At 41.8% G+C, this 18494-nt stretch overlaps 1 protein-coding gene across 1 annotated transcript in view; it reads right to left on the bottom strand.

Moving 5' to 3' along the window:
- Positions 1–13300: 13300 nt before the first annotated feature.
- The window catches only part of LPGAT1 (lysophosphatidylglycerol acyltransferase 1), a 71304-nt gene continuing 66110 nt past the window's right edge, over positions 13301–18494 (bottom strand). The window contains exons 6-7 of the mRNA XM_079696888.1: positions 16348–16454; positions 13301–13735 (exon numbers count right to left, since the gene is read on the bottom strand). Of these exons, the coding sequence (XP_079553014.1) occupies positions 13584–13735; positions 16348–16454 (259 nt within the window). The 3' untranslated portion in view covers positions 13301–13583. The remainder of the gene's footprint in view (positions 13736–16347; positions 16455–18494) is intronic.

Here is an 18494-nt window from a genome sequence, read left to right as displayed (position 1 = left end):
GGGGCCAAGAGAAGAAAGGACTTGGCGAGAGGCTAGGGGCAGGCCCTCTGAGCCAGCAACCCTGACTCAGCCCGGACACCTCAGGCCAGCAGCCGGGGAGCTCCCCGGGAGCAGGACGGGGCTGAGGGGCCTGGGGTTGGGGGGATCTCCAGGGTTCTCCGGACAACGGCAAAGGTTCACTCTGAATCCTTGCCTCGGCTTCGAGGCTCCTTCTCCAGGAAGCCTCCTGGGATTAACCCCTCCTCTGAAGCCCTTCAGCAGGGCCACAGCTAATCTCAGTGATGCCACCTGGGGTGTGTTAACACGCCGCTGGAAGGGTGACAGAACTGTGTCCTCTCTCCTCTCCTCACCCCCTTTCCAGTCCACCCAGTAAACACACACAGCAAATAACAGCTGACTGGCCCCACCCCACTGTCCCACTTTCCCACGTTCTGGTGCTGGTTCCGTGGTGCAACTGGGCAGGGGGCGGGCTGAGAAGACGTCTCAAATAACAAACAGCTGCAGTCAGTGAGGAAGGGAGAGGAAACAAAGAGATGCACAGGAGAAGAATGCAAATGGCGTTTAGTCCACAGAGCTTCTTGCCGCCCCCTGTCCCTATGGGGGGCCAGTTCCTAGGGAAATCTGGTGGCCCCTAGACAGACCTCTTGGGTGTCCCTCACCGTAGTCCCCTGGCCCAGTGTCTTCAGCTGTCATTGCAGTGGACGGCTCCGGTTTCCTGGGGACTCACACTCACCTCAAGCACGCACCCTGAGTCTTTCTGCTTTTGACCTGGGGGCTTCTTTACTGTGTGTGGGGGGAGTGGCTGGAGGACACTCATTGCAGGGGCAACCCTCAAGTTTGGGGATGTTACCAGCCACAGGGCCAACCCCTCACCAACAGGGCGGGGCAGGAGGTGGTGAGTGACGGCCCGCCTCCGGCAGAGCTGCGCTCCCACTGCCTGTGATGGTGGCCTCAATAATGTCCCCAATATTACTTTTCCTCCTTCCTTTTCCTTTCCATGCCCTCTGCTCCCTGTCTCATTCCAGGAATCATCTCCCAAATAACTACTTGCACCCAAAACCTTATCTCAGGCTTTGCTTAAGAGGGACCCCAAACTAAGACACCCCTCAGATGCATGGTTATCTCTGCCTGTCTGGGCAGCCAGAGCTCCCGGCAGCCTTGCCTGCCTCCTCGGTGGGTCTGGTGTGGTTTTACTAAGGGCAATAAAGGAGAAGAGGCTACAGCCCAGTGATCCATTTCCATTCCTGCTGCAGCAGTTTTGCCTGCAACTGTTCGCCCGTCTGAGCCATTGCACGGAACCCCCATGGAAAAAGAGGAAATCATAGCAGCTAAGAGGTCAGACTCTGAGGCCAGACTGCCTGCATCTGAATTCTGGCTCCGCCACTGCTGGTTGGGCGGTCTTGGGTAAGTCACTTAAACTCTGTGTCATTTCCTACATCTGTAAAACAGTGATAATAATAGTACCTGCCTGCAGGGTTGTGAAGGTTAGAGGAGTTGTGTGGGACATGCCTAGAACACTGCCTGGCTCACGGCAATGCTTTTTGTGTTTGGGACTCTTATCTCCTCCATAAGGGCTCCTTGTGCAGTGCCTTGGGGAGAGGGACAGAGCGGGGGCCCTGAGGACTCCCAGGGGCCTGGCTCCTTTCCATTCCTCGTTTCCTCCCTGGTGGTCCTGGTGGCAAGGCTGACTTCATAAACCAGTGACCTGCACTTGGTTAAATGCTCTGTTGTTTCCCATCTTGAAAAACTTTAAATTTTTGAACCATGGGCTCCACACTTCATTTTGCACTAAGTCCCACGAACTGTGTAGCTGGTGGCTTGAATCTCAGGGAGAGGCCTCTGCAAATGATGAGGGTGAAAGGAGCCCTGTCCTCTGGCCAAGCTGGGCTCAGCTTCTTCCCACCCCTGAGCAGAGCAGAGAATGCAGGCACAGTGGGAGCTTTTATCACAGCCAGTGTGACTGACAATGGCTCCTGGGGTGGGGACAGGCCTTAGGGGCCAGCTGGTCCAGCCGCTCCCGGAGTCATGATCTCCTGCCCGGCACCCCTGGCACAGGCTTACCCAAGCCTCTTTGTGAATTCTTCTAGTGCCAAAAAGGACTCCTTTCATTGTCGATTTTAATTGTAACTGCCCCTCACCCTTGTGGGGTGTTTTGAGGTTCTCCAAACCTTTTCACAAGGATTATCTCACTGGATTCTCACCAACCCTCTGACACGATAGGCGTTTTCTTAGGCGTAGAAGTTGAGGAAATTGTAAGTTCCAGATTAACAGCCTTTGTTGCCCCACTCAGCCTTTCCCTTCCTTCTATCAGCAATTGAAATCTCACTTCCCCTATCAAGGGAGAAGAAAAAACTCCTTAATTCTTTCTAGTACTAAATTATTTTCCCCCCTGGGCTGTGGGGAACATAATGCCTTTTTTTCAGATGTGCTTTCTTTGAATAACAGTCATGAAAATGGCATGAGCTAAGCAGACTTTCAATGAACTGAAACTCAGAAAACTGAGCTGAGGTATTAGACTTCTGTTTAACGATGGTGGAATAAAGCAGGATCACAGAACCTCATTCCGTTTTTGCCCAAAGAAATAACACAGAAATTTTAAAACAAAACAAAAACCCAACAACCTCAAACAGCTGAAGAGTCCATCATACAAGGAAAGAGGGTAGAACACATGGCCCTTTTAAAAGGGCCAGTCAAGGAAAGAAGCAGAAGCTTCTAGAACCATGTGGTTTCATCCCACCCCAGACTGGGGAAATAGGTCCATTGAGAAAATCCTGAGCCCTTCACCCGTGTCCTCGGATTCAAAGGGCAGCCACCAGAGGGAGAGGAAAGGGCAAGGAACTACCTGAGGGCGGAGGTCCCTAGGACACGGGGGCCTGCATGGGCAGGAAGGGCTGTCCTTGGCTTGCTGTCTGCCCGGTGGGTGCAGGGTTGACATGAAGAGCTGGAGCCCCTGGAGGGGCTGCACAGGTAGAATAAGCCTCACATGCTGCCCTGCCAGTGAGCACACCCTGCACCGCCCAGATGTCTGTGGCTGAGCATGTGGCCACGCTTGCTGCTTCTCACCTGCTCAGTAGAACTAGTGCTCTCCCGCTTCCCTTACTTATAGTAAAGCAAAAGCCTTTACTTTCATTTCCTTCTTGTCCGTGGTTTTCAGATTCTCTGTTGCTCTGTTCTGTGCCCACCACCTCTCCTCCCTACCCGACCCCAACCATAAATACCTTTCAAATGAAAAACCCATGGGGCCTCCACTTGGGCTGGTCTGTGTTAGAATCTACCCCCGGGTAAGACAGGTAGCTCCAGCGGGGATGGGCAGGTAGGCCTCCTGTCACTCCTCCTCTTCCTCTTTCAGTAAAGAGTAAGTCAGTCTGAGTCAGTGCTTCACCTGACACACCACGTTTCCTCACTATTCAGACAGGATTCCGATGTATTCCAATGACTATTCCTGATCTAAAAGGCAGCAGATTCTGCAGGTTGAGTAGTCAACTAGATCATGTCTTTGCCTCCAAGGAGAAACTGCTTTATAAATTCCACATTCATTAACTCACTCAGTCCCTTGCCTTTTTCAGTAGTTCTTTAGGAAAACAAAGCCAGGTTCTCCTCATTAGAAGCCAGCCCAGGACTTCTCTGAATAGTGTCATGCCAGGGCAGGCACAGATGTATCTCCACGTGTCATCACCGGCCGATGGCTTCTAGGTATTTCCAAATCTCTTCTAGGAGACCTGTTCTGCACTCTTATCTTTGCCCTTCATCCTCTTTCTTGTGGAGTCCCACCTTCTGGTGTCAATACTCGGAAGAAGTTCTGTGAGTGGTGGACTGAACAGCCTGCTAGCTATCAGGCTGGGAAATCAAAGGCCCTTAGGGCCAGATTGGACTTTGAAACATCACCTTTATATCACTTCTCCACTCCAACCCTCAGCAGAGCCAGGCCTCAAACCCATGCCTGCTGTCCCAGTTCTGCCTAAAGTTCCTCTGTAGTTTACCATGACACCTCCATAACCACAGGCAACATTTGATTCTAATCTGCCTACTTCCTTCTGGTACCCAGATTTCCAAGAATTGAGTATACCGCACTTAGGACTGGAAGATAAAATGTCAGTTCTCAAGATATAAATCTCAGAATCTTCGGCACCTAGAAAGGAAAAGGTTTTCAAAATCAGTGCAGCTTCCTAAATCTTTAGGATGCTGTCAATGCAGGCTTTTATATTTAGGATCATATAAATTATTCATAGAGAACTGTTGGGCTGGTGGATAGCTTCTAACTACTAGAAATTATATTTCCCTCCCTTTTGATAACTAGTTCAAGGTCTTCACCACAAGTGACATCATGTCTCAGAAGCAAAACTAGGTCCCTATTAAGACTATGTAATGTCTTCTAACAGGTCCTATTTCCTCTTTAGGCCCTAGTCTCCTCACCTTTGTAATTGGCTCTCTGACCACAAAGCCTTTTCTTGCTACTGTCTGGAGCCTTAGATAATTAGATATAGTCTGACTAGGTGAAGTTAGGAGCTTGGCTATGCTGATTGCATTTCAGTTTACCTGGGCCAAAGGACCCAGGGCTCTGGAAAATGAGATGGTGGGCATTATAGCCTATGCCACAGTGATACAATTCTAATGAACTGAACAGGTTATTTGGACCTTAGGCACAGCTAGGTGTAGGAATAATTTATACCCTTTGTTAAACCTAGTTGGGGTGGGATAAAACAGCCTCCATTACTGAGCATTCAGCAAAATGTGCTTCACATACACGATCTCATTTAACAGTGAAAATACCTCTTTGAAAGTTTCCCATTTAACACATGAGCATGAGGTTGAGAGGATAAGAAACTTGCCAAAGGGGTTGAGATTCAAGCTCATGGGACAAGTCCTGGGTTCTGCTGCCTCTCTGCGGGCTCCTACTTGGACAAGCCCTGGAACCCAGAGGCCACCATGATGGAGGGACATTTGGGCACTAGAGGTAGTCATGAATTTACTACCTGCTGCCAGTTTCATACCTGGAATTCAGAAATGAAAGGAATCATTATGAGATTGAAATCTCTATCCCCTTCAGTCTGAAACAAAGCCATTCTCTTTATGTTGTACTCTACAGGGCAAAAATAAAAACAAAATACATTTCATGTCCATATCCAAAAAGATAAAAAGCATGGATTTCCGACTTTTTAGTGGCTAATTGTATCTCTGCAACAGCTGAGGGGAACACATATTAAAAAGTAATCTTCTAGGGTTTGGGAACTATTATGTTTATTTTAAAATCGGGCAAAAGGAAATTATAGAAGCTTTTAGGTCCATTACCCCTTTAACAAGCATACCTAATCCTTTAGATTTAACTCTTATTCACTAAAAACAGAAATTCAACCGAGGCATTCTGTTGTTTTGAGGAAAACATTTGAATGGAAATCAAAAGACCTGGTTGTAGTTCCCACAATACTATTAAGTAGCCATTTGAGGCTAACAGCAATGGACCAAAATTGCACCAGAATGAAATCTACCATCTCAAAACAAGGTGATTTCTAAAGTTCCAGTAGCTCTGAAATTCTAAGGGCTAATGAGTTACACATCAATCAGTGCCAAAGATAATATAAAGGTTACTCCCAAACAAAACCTCCATTGTTTTAGATGGGTGTCCCTTTGATTAATGTGACTTATATGAATGAGTGATGGATCAACAGATCTAATCCTCTTAAAGTATTTGGAATCTCAAAAAATTTCCAGCTATTGAAATTATGGGCAAACTTGTCGAAGTGAGAGAGTTCTTCTAGACCTATGTAGCCTCCTTTAATTATTCAAATAGCTGAGGAATTTTTTTTTTTACTGTGATAACTGGTCTTCAAAGATGGCTCCCAATGAGCCATGCCTCCCGGTGTTCATACCCTTTTGTAGACCCTCCCATATTGCCCTGTGACTCACTTTAGCCAAAGTGACATTGTGCCAGTCCTAGCTCTAAGCCAAAAGAAGTCTTGGTTGCTGCTACTTTTGTGCTTTGAGGTAGCCCTGAACTGCCATTCTTCTCACTGTTCCACACTAAACATATCAGAGTTCAACAGACCCAATACGGGCCCAGATGCCTCATTTCCAATGCCATCCTTCATCCCTATTAAAAAGTGTACATATCGGGGAAAGAGAAAAAGCCCTATTGTGGGCTCTAGATTCCTTGATTAAAAGAGGCTCCTTGTCACCAATATTGAATTGTCCCTTTGTCTGGCGTCCTGGAGATGCCTAATGGCTCAGAGGCATATTTCTTCTGCTAAGAGGGCAAGAGTATCTAAAATGGCAGCTGGGATCCTCTAGAGGTGAGCCCTCAGGAATGGCAGTCTGAGGACAGTTCACATGGAAGTCGACTTCCTTAAGACCACCATGTTTGAATACTCCCTGGGGTCCTCACGTATCAGGGGTGTGTGTACCTGTTTGTAGACAGCAGACTTAGGCATTTTCTTTGTCTTTTAACACTCCTGTGTTCTTCTTCCTAGTACTCCAAGCTCTTCTAATCCCCTCCCAACTCCCCCCACTTCTAGGTATCTATTTTCTTTTCCCTTAGCTGTCCATCAGCCGATCCTGATAGAGTGTTAGGTGTTGGTTAACGAATAAAAACTGAAGACCTTTTCAGGGAGTTTTGCACCAAAAACGAAACAAAGGAATGAAGATGCAGCAATTGATATTTTAGGGGAGGTATCCTAGCCACGTGATTTCTCAATGACACCACTAAGACAACTACTATGATAGCAAGGACGGCCCAGTGTTCCCTCTTCAACAGTGAGAACTTTACCACCATCTCTAGAGTGAATCTCACACCTAAAAGGCAGAAAGTATTCCAAGAAGAGGCAACAGAAACTTTCCAGGGGAAAACTCAGGAAGGAGCTTTGTGATATGTTCATGATTTCTAGAAAGAAAAAAAAATAGTTCCAATTTCTTCCTTTGTAAAATGGGTTTACTCACCTAATTAAGAGTATTTTTCTGACTAGGAAAGGAGTCTGTCTCATTTCCAGTGGTTAGCCAACCCTGCTCCCACAATACATTTGTGCCTGTGTTTATATGTGATCTGGGTAACTGATACTTAGTTTAACATTTCTCAAGCCTCTAAGAGTTAAGAACAAGGTTATCAAAGTCCTGAGAGGTAAAAATTTAATGATTTATATTGTATCAGCATGTTATGATATGGTCACACCTGCTCACATGGCTGATTTTTTCTTATAGCCAAAAGAGGAAATTTTTTCCTTTTAAAAATACATTTTTGGGCTTCCCTGGTGGCGCAGTGGTTGAGAGTCCGCCTGCTGATGCAGGGGACACGGGTTCGTGCCCCGGTCCGGGAAGATCCCACATGCCACGGAGCGGCTGGGCCTGCGCTTCTGGAGCCTGTGCTCCACAATGGGAGAGGCCACAACAGTGAGAGGCCTGCGTACCGCAAAAAATAAATAAATAAATAAAATTTTAAAAATACATTTTTTCAGCAGGAAGAAACATTTTCTAAAAACAAACATTTTCCTATTAAGTGGAAGTTAAAAGCAATGGCTTTTCTTTTTTTCCCAACTCATGAAGAATAGGGCTGGTCAGCAACAGATCTCAGAGTGCTTCAAATTTGCTTTCAGGCCTTTGCCCTCAGTATGTTCTTTGTCTTCCACAGAAACCACACTGGGGAAAAAATTACAGCCTCACCAAAACAGCAGCCTAAATCCAGATAGAAAAAGAAGAGGTAGGCTGAACTGTAACTATTTAACTTATTTGGTAAATTGTGTAAGATATTTAAATGCATTTAAAATTTTCAGTGGGATCAAACATACTGTCCAAAAAAATACCTACACAATAAATGTTTTCAGTGCTCAAAACAAAATCTTAGAGATGCCTGTTATCAGTTTACTTCGTTTTGAGAAATGGAAGCAAAGAACCAAATTTAGAAATATGCAAGCTTCCCATGCACTTTAGGAAAGATTTGCTGTTGTCAAATTCTTCAAATCAAAAGCACGCTCTGTAGGACAGATATTAATGCTTTCCCACCCTTTAAAGGGTCAGTGATAGGAATTTCCTGAGAGCAGTGAGTTTACTTAACACTAACAGTTACATTAAAAAAAAAAAGCACAGGGCAGTGGTGTGCTGGAGACAGCCCCTACTGGCTCCCTACAGCTGATTGTTAAATTTTAGAGTTTTGCCAGCAGTTGCTAAACAGTTGTTATTAAAATTAAATTATATAAGCTTACAATGAGTGCTGAAGCTAAAAGTGGTTCATTTTAATAAGTATAATTTGTACAAGGGTAAGAAATAGTTTAACAGAATGACAATAAATTTGAGAAATAAGTGGATTACGATGTAATTCCATTTTTTAAATCATGGTTGAATTGCAATCATAGATTGGCTACAAGAGTTCAGCAAAAATCAATTAAAGTATCTTGGGAGAATCAACTGGCTATATGGGATTTACAATAAAGTATATTTTATTATTATTTGTTAACTGTGTTTATATGTCCTTGCTATCAGCAAAATTTTAACAAACGTATGCACACCTGAATACAGAATTTTTTTCTAGGAGAGCAGTCTATTCAACATTTACCAGTATACCATTGGATGGGGAAAGTGGGAAGGAGTGGGGGGAATAGTTTAAAACCAAAGGAGGAAGTACAATGTTTTTTCATTTGGATTTTCAGTTTGCCCTCAGCATCCAACTGCCATGATACACGTCCACAGATGTTAATGCCTAAATATCTCCAGTAAAATACAACCACCCATCCCCACTACTAAGAATTAAAAGCACTTTACTTGAAAAAAATCAACTTTATTTTTTCTAGGTTAAAAAAAATAGAACCAGCTATTAATTTTTGTTGAGAAAATGCTTCTTTTGGTGTTCACATCTAAATTTCTGAAAAGGTGATCTGGTTACGAAAATAATCCCAAATGCATTCATAAACCAGATCCACATGTGACCAGCCCTTTGCAAAATTTAATTACAGTTGCCACAGCCTTTACATTCATTCTTATCATATATTACAACATGCAGATACACAAAGAAAGACAGGTCAACAAGCTAAAGTAAACATTATGGCATCAGGAAAATGAAAATCCACCTGTATAAAATAAATACAACTTTGTAATAACTGTAAAGAAAATGAAAGCACTTAATACAACAATGGCAATTCAATGTACAACTGTTTCATTACCCAATCATGAAATGAGTTACTGTAAAATGCATAGACTCCTTACATGTAAAGAATTTGTGCATCACAGTCATGTGTTCAACAGTTTTACACAATAAAAATAAAGCCATTCAAAATATGTGTGCATACCTCGCAACTAGATTACACTTAAAACTTTTTTTTGCTCTTTTAACTGTTTTAAAAAAATATTAAATGTAAAAATCCTCAAATGGAAATTTGCAGAAAAACCCTTATTTTATTTTCCATATAGCTACAGTCACCCTCCCCCAACAGTTCAGCACCCTTAGCTGATCCCCAGGGTCCAGTTCCTAATTGTTGGGTATCAATGCAAAATGATTACAATAAAGCACCAACCAGCGACTATTCCAGAGAACACCTGGCCCCTCTGTGACTGAGAAATGTCCAATTTAGGTGGTTTTGGTCCCAAATGTATTAGTCTCTACTGTCTCATAAAGTATACTTGCTGCCCAGGGTGGCTTTGACTTTGCCTTTCATGTTAACAGATGTAAAATTCACAGCACTACATTGCAAAAAAAAAAAGGAGAACCATTTTTATCTATCCTTTGTGGACTGACATACTCATAATGGTAACTCTGGAAGGAACTCCTATGTAATGAAGGAAATAACTGACTCTTCCTATTCAGCAATGCAAATAAAATTTAATTTTCTACGATTATAACCAGGTCCCAATGGTTCAGAACAGTCTGTAGGGAAGTGATTGTCAAGAAACGTTACTAAGACAAATCCACCAGAAGTGAGTAACGTGAGCAAAGAATGAGAGGCATTCTTAACACCCAAACACTATTAACGCTACAGGGATGTTCTGAGGTTTACGTTTGGTGATTTAACATTTCATTTTCACAAAAAGCCTCGAGAAAAATTACAATACCGCCAACTCTTGATTATTCATGGATTCCTTTTCTAGCCCATGGATTATTTAGGCTTTTGTGTTTCCTCTTCCTGAAGCTGTCTTTCCAAATCTTTTCACTACTCATTAACAGTCATAAATATATAGGCAATAGAAACTAATAAACTCAAATCATTTTTTTAAATTAATATGCATTCCCTAGAAGAAAAAAAGTTTGATGATAATAAAAACTCAAACACCTAAATACAATTAGATTTTTGGCTTACTATGACTTATTACTGGATTAACTATCCAGTAATCTCTAGTTCTTTTACTGTGGAAAATTAAGGGTTGGTTGTAATATTAACAATTACTTAATAACATGACAGATCTGAACTCATAGCTAGCTTTAAAAAAAAATCTACTATTTAGATTCTCAACTCATTTGCCCACCCAAAATATCATTTTTCATTCTGTAATTTTTCTTTACCTTCTACTGGCATATAGGTTTCTCCACAATATCTGTATATTTCAACACAAATGATAGTTTCTGAAGTTAAGCGTGAACTGCTGGGGTGGTCACTTCTGTAGTCACTGCGCCTGCCTGTGGCCAAGCAGATGCTCCCCTCACTGCGACTCGTTGAGACCAGGGTCCAGCAGGGAGTTCTCAACCCTCTCTGCTGTGTGAATCTAGGCAGATCAGCTGAGATCAAGAAGTGCTGAGATTCTACAAGCTACAGGCATAAAACTGGCACAGTTTTATTTTCTTTCCCCTTGACAAAATGTGTATTTTCTAAACATCCTTTGATCTCACTTTGCAAAGAAAATACAAATTAGGACTTTTAATTCAGTTCTGTACAGTGGCATATTGCTGCTTCCCTGATTGCCATATAAAAACATGGATTCTCTCTTTACATTCCCTAGTACAAGCAGGAGAACTCGTTACTGATAAGGAAAGCACTATCAATGCTCTCAAACATTTTGCCAACAGAAGAGAGAGAACATGTTGATGAAGAATCAAAGAGGGATAGGGCAGATCAAATACACATCTATTTACAACTCACAGATCTATTTTCAAAAGTTAACTCACACATCTATTGGTATTTGTCACTCTACAGACTGTTGAAATGACTGCGCTTGAAAAGTAAAGCATCTTACATAATAGTCTGTTTAACATATACAGTATATTAAACAATACCATGTTCCTTTGGAGCACAGTGATGGCAAAAGTGGCCCTAAACCACATTTATATATGCATGTATGCATTCCTCTCTCTTTTTTTTTTTTTTGGATGGGAGAACTGGCCACGCTATCTGTGGCTTGCTTAGCAATGAGGAAAAGGTCTATTGGCTAGGACTGTGCATGCCATACTCGACAGTGAGCAACTTATCCTCCAGATGGCTGACTAATCTCTCAAATGAGCAATTTCAATTCATCTTGTCAAGTAGTGTTTGCTGGGCCTCAAACAAAAGCATCTTTAAGCTTCTATCCGTCTTCCTATTATTATCCATACTTCTATATTGAGATTGGCTTCCCCTATTCACTGTCACTGTAAAACACATAAGGAAGTGCTTAGATTTCCAAAAAACTGCATCTTATAACAACCATTACCAAACCAAACACATTAACACTGTCTTCTGCATTTCACCAGTAGTAGTCTAATATTCAATGAGGTATTTCAGGTAACGCATCATTCTATTTCACACAGGCATTGAATTAACCCTAAAGATGAAGATGCTGTGGGCTTTGATTTGGTGTTGCTTTGCCTTTCCCACATAACTGGGAGAAAATTCACATCTTTTCAGTTTTTTTGGTTTATTGAAAAATAGATAACACTAGCCTTTACTTTTCTTTTCTGGCTACTTCTCAAAATTGTCATTTGTACGATTAGTGGCGATAGGGGAACCTGCAATGCTCACATCACAGATAACTACCACTGACTCACTAGGATCTAAATAGTTTTATAGTCCCAAGCCAAAAAAATAGCCTCTCTCTCAACACTGGGAGTGCAGGTGATGAGCTGATGGCATGCCAGCACTTTTTGAGAAGTGTTTGGTTCTACTATGAGGTCAATCACATGAACATAGTGACAAATTTAAGAAAAAGAAGTTTTCTAGAAATAGAAACTTGACTTTATCCTTTCCAAAAGCAATTGGAAGAGACTGAGAAGCCTTTTTGCTGGTCTCTCTCCTGGTTACACCACTCTGACATGGGCAGCTCCTTGATGTGCTAAGGGAACACAGGTTCCGGGGGTGCCACGTGAGAAATTGTCACCATTTGAAGCCAGTGCCTGGCTTATCTCTTATTTTTCTAATAAACTTGTCTATTTCACCTTAAATTTATCATTCAAATGTCTTACCTTAATTTGTTTCAACCATCCCCATACGCATTTAATGCTAATATGCAAAATGGAGAAAAAAAAAAAAAAGGCTCTGAGCGGGACGGAAGCCTCAGTGTGGTTGGTGCCCAATGCAGGCACCGCTGGAGAGCGCCAGCACACAGATCCACGTGCAGACAGGCAGCCTCTCAAAAATCCCACTCACTGATTATGCTTATGTTTGTTTTTAGGTTATAGTACTAATCCTTTGCTATATATGCATCTGATAAAAGTGCATTTTGTAAAAGACAATCATCAACCTATGATATGCCTTCTATACAAGAAGATAAATCAAGTGACCCACCCTTCATACAAGGGGAAGCACTAGTGCATGTAAACACAGCATTGGACTGAGCTGGTCTTCTGAAGAACATATTCTAGTACCAGAATATGTCCAGTGGACACTGCTTTGCCCCCCAGAATATGCTTGACACTGAACTTCATGTAGCTGTGGAGGACCGGAGTGTCACTGTGAACAACAGGGCAAGAGTTCTTCAGAAGGTGCCAACCAGCTCCCCTCAAGGTTACCAGTAACACAGCAAGAGTTGGTGGAGATGAGGGCGCTCTACAGCACTGCCTAACAGAGACTACTAGCTAAAAGGAACGGATGCGTACAACTTTCTGAACTTGAACTAGATTAACAGGTATATCTGGTGGCAACAGAATTTGTCTCAGAGAGTCTTCTAGGATGATTTTTTTTTTTTTTTTTTTTTTTTTTTTTTTTTTTTTTTTTTTTGTTGTTGCTGTACGTGGGCCTCTCACTGTTGTGGCGTCTCCCGTTGCGGAGCACAGGCTCCGGACGCGCAGGCTCAGCGGCCATGGCTCACGGGCCCAGCCGCTCCGCGGCATGTGGGATCTTCCCAGACCGGGGCACGAACGCACGTCCCCTGCATCGGCAGGCGGACTCTCAACCACTGCGCCACCAGGGAAGCCCTAGGATGATTTTATGATTTCCTCTTCTCCCAAAGTGATGTTTGCTTAAATGTGTGGTGGAGTGTATCTTTTTAAAACATGAAAAGTCCTTAAAACATATCTGCAGGTCATTATATTATTGATCCTCATTTTAGTAGAGTTTTAAAATATCCCAAAGGGGGATAAATATTAATCCATCCATTGAATTTCCTTTTCCTTTTTTTTTATATTCTGATTTGTACATGTAAAACAATGCACGCTTATGAAAGTCCAAGCTCCTGTGGTGACCTTGACAAGTCCAAGTCAATTCCTAAAACAGGCAATGGTAAAAATACTGAAAGACGCTGTACCACATATAGCCTGACAAAAATGCAAAAGACTGTATGAGAAATATCCACGTATTGCTGAGCGTCATTTCCCTGGAAACAGCTTCCTCATGGCCCTTGGAAGGTGGAAAAGCCCCTAAAAGACAAGATAGAAATATTAATTTGTTTTACTGTGGTGGTAGGTGTCCTAGAATAAAAGTTGAACATTAGTTTAACTAGAGTTTTTTGCTCTTGTCTTTTTTTAAAGCATCTTCTGTGACTTCTTGTTGCTCTTAAAGAGAGATATCATTTGAAATACAATTTTCAAACCCCTAAGCCTCTTCCTGCCTCCCTGAGTCTTTGCCTTTATTCTCTGGCTGGTACGCTCCTCCTCCACCTCAGTGAATGGCAGGCTCCTTGCATTCTTCCAATATCAGAAAAATACCACCCATCTAGTCTCCCCTTCCCTGCCAGTCACTCTTATCTCCGTGTTTATTTCCTTCTTGGCACTTTCCACAATCCGTATTGATTCCAATCTACCTTTTCTTTTTTCTACAGACTGGTTTACTCTCTGTCTCCTGCTGGAATATAAGCTGCGTGACAGAAGGCACTACGGCTGCATTGTTTTCCACTGCATCCCTATAGATTTCCACAATGGCCAGGACACAGGATGTGTGACTCAATTAAATAATTTCCAGGGAATTCCCTAGCGGTTCAGTGGTTAGGACTCTGTGCCCTCAGTGCCAAGGGCCTGGGTTCAATCCCTGGTCGGGGAGCTAAGATCCTGTAAGCTATGTGGCGAGGCCAATAAAAAAGAGAATATTTCCAGAATAGCATAATTTATACTAATTCTTCTATTTACAAATTAAATGTTTTTGCCACAAAAGGGGTTGTAAATTACTGATATTATATTCAAAAGGCAATATGGTTCATGGAATATGTCTTAATAAAAAGGAGAAACACAAAATAAACAGATGTCTTTAAATTCTCTTCTGGAAAGGAAGGCTAGACCACTTTGGAGCAATATTACCTAAGGTCATCCTGAAAACACTCTTCAGCATTTCAAATAGTCTTTGTCCTTGCTGATAATCCCCTAGGATAAGCTGATTCAAGAGAGGATTTGCTTCTCACAAACAATTTACAGAGAACGCTTTTAAGTTTCAAGGTCTGTTATACAAATAGCTTTCTTAAAAAGAGTTTCTATTATTGTTGCTACTATTTAGGCCAAATATCATAAAGAGATTGAGATTGAAAAAGAAGACAGATCTTGCTGGCCTTTTAATCGTTTGATGCCTTCTTAGATATCCATCCTATCTCATCTTGAAAGAAATTTCTAGAGTAAAACCAAGGAATGCACACAGCAGACAGAGGCATCTTGTTCAACTAGTCTTACTAGGAATTCTAATGGTATACACAATGTCCTACTCCTGTCATATTAATATGCACTACTCCAAAGCCCCAGGGTCGGAAAGTTGAGGAAGGAATCCTATTGAGGACAAAGTGAAACAACCCTAAACATAAAGAAAAAAGCCTCAAAGGTAATTAACAGTATCAGCCTTTGCTTATTAGTAGTAGACCTTCTATAGTCTGATTCAATATCTACTTTAATTCTGTACCAAAAAAGTCTAGGTGGGAAGAAAATTGGGCCTCTACTAATCTAAAACCCTATGGCTATTCTCAGGCCCGGGACAACTTTCTCTTCATCTTTTTATCCCTATTGCAGGGTCTATAAAATAGACCCATGGCACAGCTAACTGGGAAAGCACTTTGGTATGCCTGGTGTTCTACCAATATTATTTCCTTCTTTCCTAACTTCCTTTTTTTCCTCCCTCTCCCTTCCCTGCCTCCTAGGTCTTTTTCGCTCATTGTAGTTGTCACAGAATGTAGAGAATATTGAGTATAGAAAAGGGATCTTAGGATAAATGTCTCCCTAGGAGAAAATTTAATAAGGTTATATCCATGAAAACTTAACATGTAAACTTTATCCCTCCATGTAAAGAAAAGAATAAAGCATGTGAAAATGCAGTTATTTATTTATTTGGCCACACAACATACGGTATCTTAGTTCCCCAACCAGGGATTGAACTCATGCCCCTTGCAGTAGAAGTATGGAGTCTTAACTCCTGGACCACCAGGGAAGTCCCTGAAAATGCAGTCAAAAGTGATCTGAGGGCTTTCCTGGTGGCGCAGTGGTTGGGAGTCTGCCTGCCGATGCAGGGGATACGGGTTCGTGCCCCGGCCCGGGAGGATCCCACATGCCATGGAGCGGCTAGGCTCATGAGCCATGGACGCTGAGCCTGCACGTCCGGAGCCTGTGCTCTGCAGCAGGAGAGGCCACAGCAGTGAGAGGCCCGCATACCGCAAAAAAAAAAAAAAAAAAAAAAGTGATCTGAAACAACTGTATGGTGATGGTATCAGTCAAACAATCAAGTACAATGCCAACACATGAATGCTATTTGCTATTTCATATAACAGACCATATAATCGTAAATGTATGCTGGCCGTCTTCCATACTGTGTACTCTCTTGAACTAGATCCATTTATACAATGGATACTCACCATTTGATCTTTCCACACTGGTTGATGAAGAACCTGAATAAATTTCACAAAAATTTGTCTTTATAAAAATTCTAAGCTGAAATTCTTAAATACAGAAATACTGTGATTCCTTTAGGGTATCTGAAGAATCAAAAAATGGTTATCTCCCCTAAAGTACATCTTTGAAACTACCAGTAACACCAGGAACATGTATAATAGGATTCTGTGTACCTGTTTCATAAAAATGCGATAAGAGTTCCTCTTTTTCAATAAAACGCTGATAGAGCCAGTCAGAAAGGTTATCAGTCTCCAGGGGTATATCTTTAATTGGAAAGATCCTATCAAGAGTCAGAAAAAAAGCAAAAACTACTTTAATTCAGAAGTCAAAATCATTCAGAACCACAACTTAGCTTTAGATTATCCTATATCTACAAATAATTATTGAGAAATACCTGTCTCCCCACGTTTGTAGGTTTAAGTAGGAATGGTTTTTGGAACAGGTGAAGTTTTAAAATGCAGTTTCTTTAAAACACATTTAGAGTACTCAGACGCTAGGCCAAATAATGCATCTTGGCAATGTTCCTTTGGTGGGAATGCCTATGAACCAGACAGAATCTCCCTAAATTGGTGTCTCTTTGTTAATCATTATCAGAGATACTGGTTTCATGAGCAGGGTCAACTCTTACTGACTGGGCGTGGTTGCTGGAAAATGATTCTGAAGAATCTGTGTCTGTGTCCTTACTCAACAGGAAATGGACTGGGATGATCAGTGATATATATCCATTACGAGTGAGAACAGAACAGTGGCAGCATGAGTGAGTATGATACTAGAATTGACCTTGAAAAGGCGTTTCTTTTCTTTTTTGTTTTCCAATTTTGAGGGGGAGGTGTTCTTTATTTTTTTTCTTCATCAAAGGTATAAAGGTACAGTTTTAAAAATCTGCAAAAGATTTGTTTGTATGAAAAAATGCAACCCACCTCCTCTGCCCTTTGTTTCTACCCCCACAGAGGAATCGATTTTTACCTCTTGGTATTTATCGCCATATTTCTTCTTCAGTTTTAGGGCTTATCTACTGACTATCAAAGATGAGGACTAAGCTCCTTCCTCTTCCTGTTCCCACCACACATGTACATCCTTCCCATCTTCCCAATACACTTGTATGGTCATTTTAATTATCACAATATTTGATGTTTACACTATTATAATCATGTAAATGTATTCAAAGGTAAGCCATGTAGTAAATCATGGCTACTTTTCCTTTCCTCCCCAATTTTTGTTCTCTTTAGACTGAGCAATTGCATTGTTTTCTATGTATACAGAACCAATTCAACCACAAACTCTGGACCAATTGTCTAAAATCAATTCTCTAGATCTATCCTTTGAAGGGCCAGACAGAAAATATTTAGACTTTGCAGGCTATTCAGATCTCTGTTGCAACTACTCTACTCTGCTTTGCAGTGTGAAGGGAGCCATAAACAAGGTATAAATAAATTAGCGTAGCTGTGTTCAAATAAAATTTTATTTAAAAACCAGGCAGTGGGCCAGATCAACCTGTGGTCTAGATCTCCTCCCAGGGTATTCACATACATCAGAAATCCTTTCAATTTCACCCTCCTGAGGAAACTTCACCCAGATTCTGGATTTGCTGCCTGTAGTTTTCATCCTGCAAAGCCCCTTCACCATCATCCTGGTGATTTTCTGTACTCCTGAAGTGGATTTAATGTTTCCTACATCTCATGACTTCCTTTTTCTGTATTTCTTCCACATTTTGATGGAGTACATCCTTCAGCAGTTTCTTGAGAAAAGGTACTTGAAATCTTGCATTTCTGCCGATGTCTTTTTTTCTGTCCTCATACCTGGGTTGATAATGTGACTAGATATAGGATTTAGGGTTGGAATTCATTTTCTTCCATCTCTGTTTTTTTGTGCTCCTTTCTGAGAGATTTCTTATTTAATTTCAAACTTTTTATTGAGTTTTTTTTTTTAATCATACTTTTAGTTTCTAAGAGCTCTCTGAGTGTTCCTTTTTTTTTTTTTTTTTGCGGTACGCGGGCCTCTCACTGTTGTGGCCTCTCCCATTGCGGAGCACAGGCTCCGGACGCGCAGGCTCAGGGGCCATGGCTCACGGGCCCAGCCGCTCTGCGGCATGTGGGATCTTCCCGGACCAGGGCACGAACCCGTGTCCCCTGCATCGGCAGGCGGACTCTCAACCACTCCGCCACCAGGGAAGCCCAAGAGTTTTCTTTTTTATCATGAATAAGAGTTGCATTTTATCAATTTTTTCCATCTACTAAAATGCTTATATAATTTCTCCCTTTATTCTGTTAATGTGATTAATTAAAGGGACTGATTTTGAATGTTAAACCAAACTTTCATT

This window comes from Hyperoodon ampullatus, assembly GCF_949752795.1.
Source record: "Hyperoodon ampullatus genome assembly, chromosome: 2".
In the NCBI taxonomy this organism is placed as follows: Eukaryota; Metazoa; Chordata; class Mammalia; order Artiodactyla; family Ziphiidae; genus Hyperoodon; species Hyperoodon ampullatus.
The sequence above is the reverse complement of the archived record's forward strand: the minus strand, read 5'-3'. Positions and strand labels throughout refer to the sequence as shown.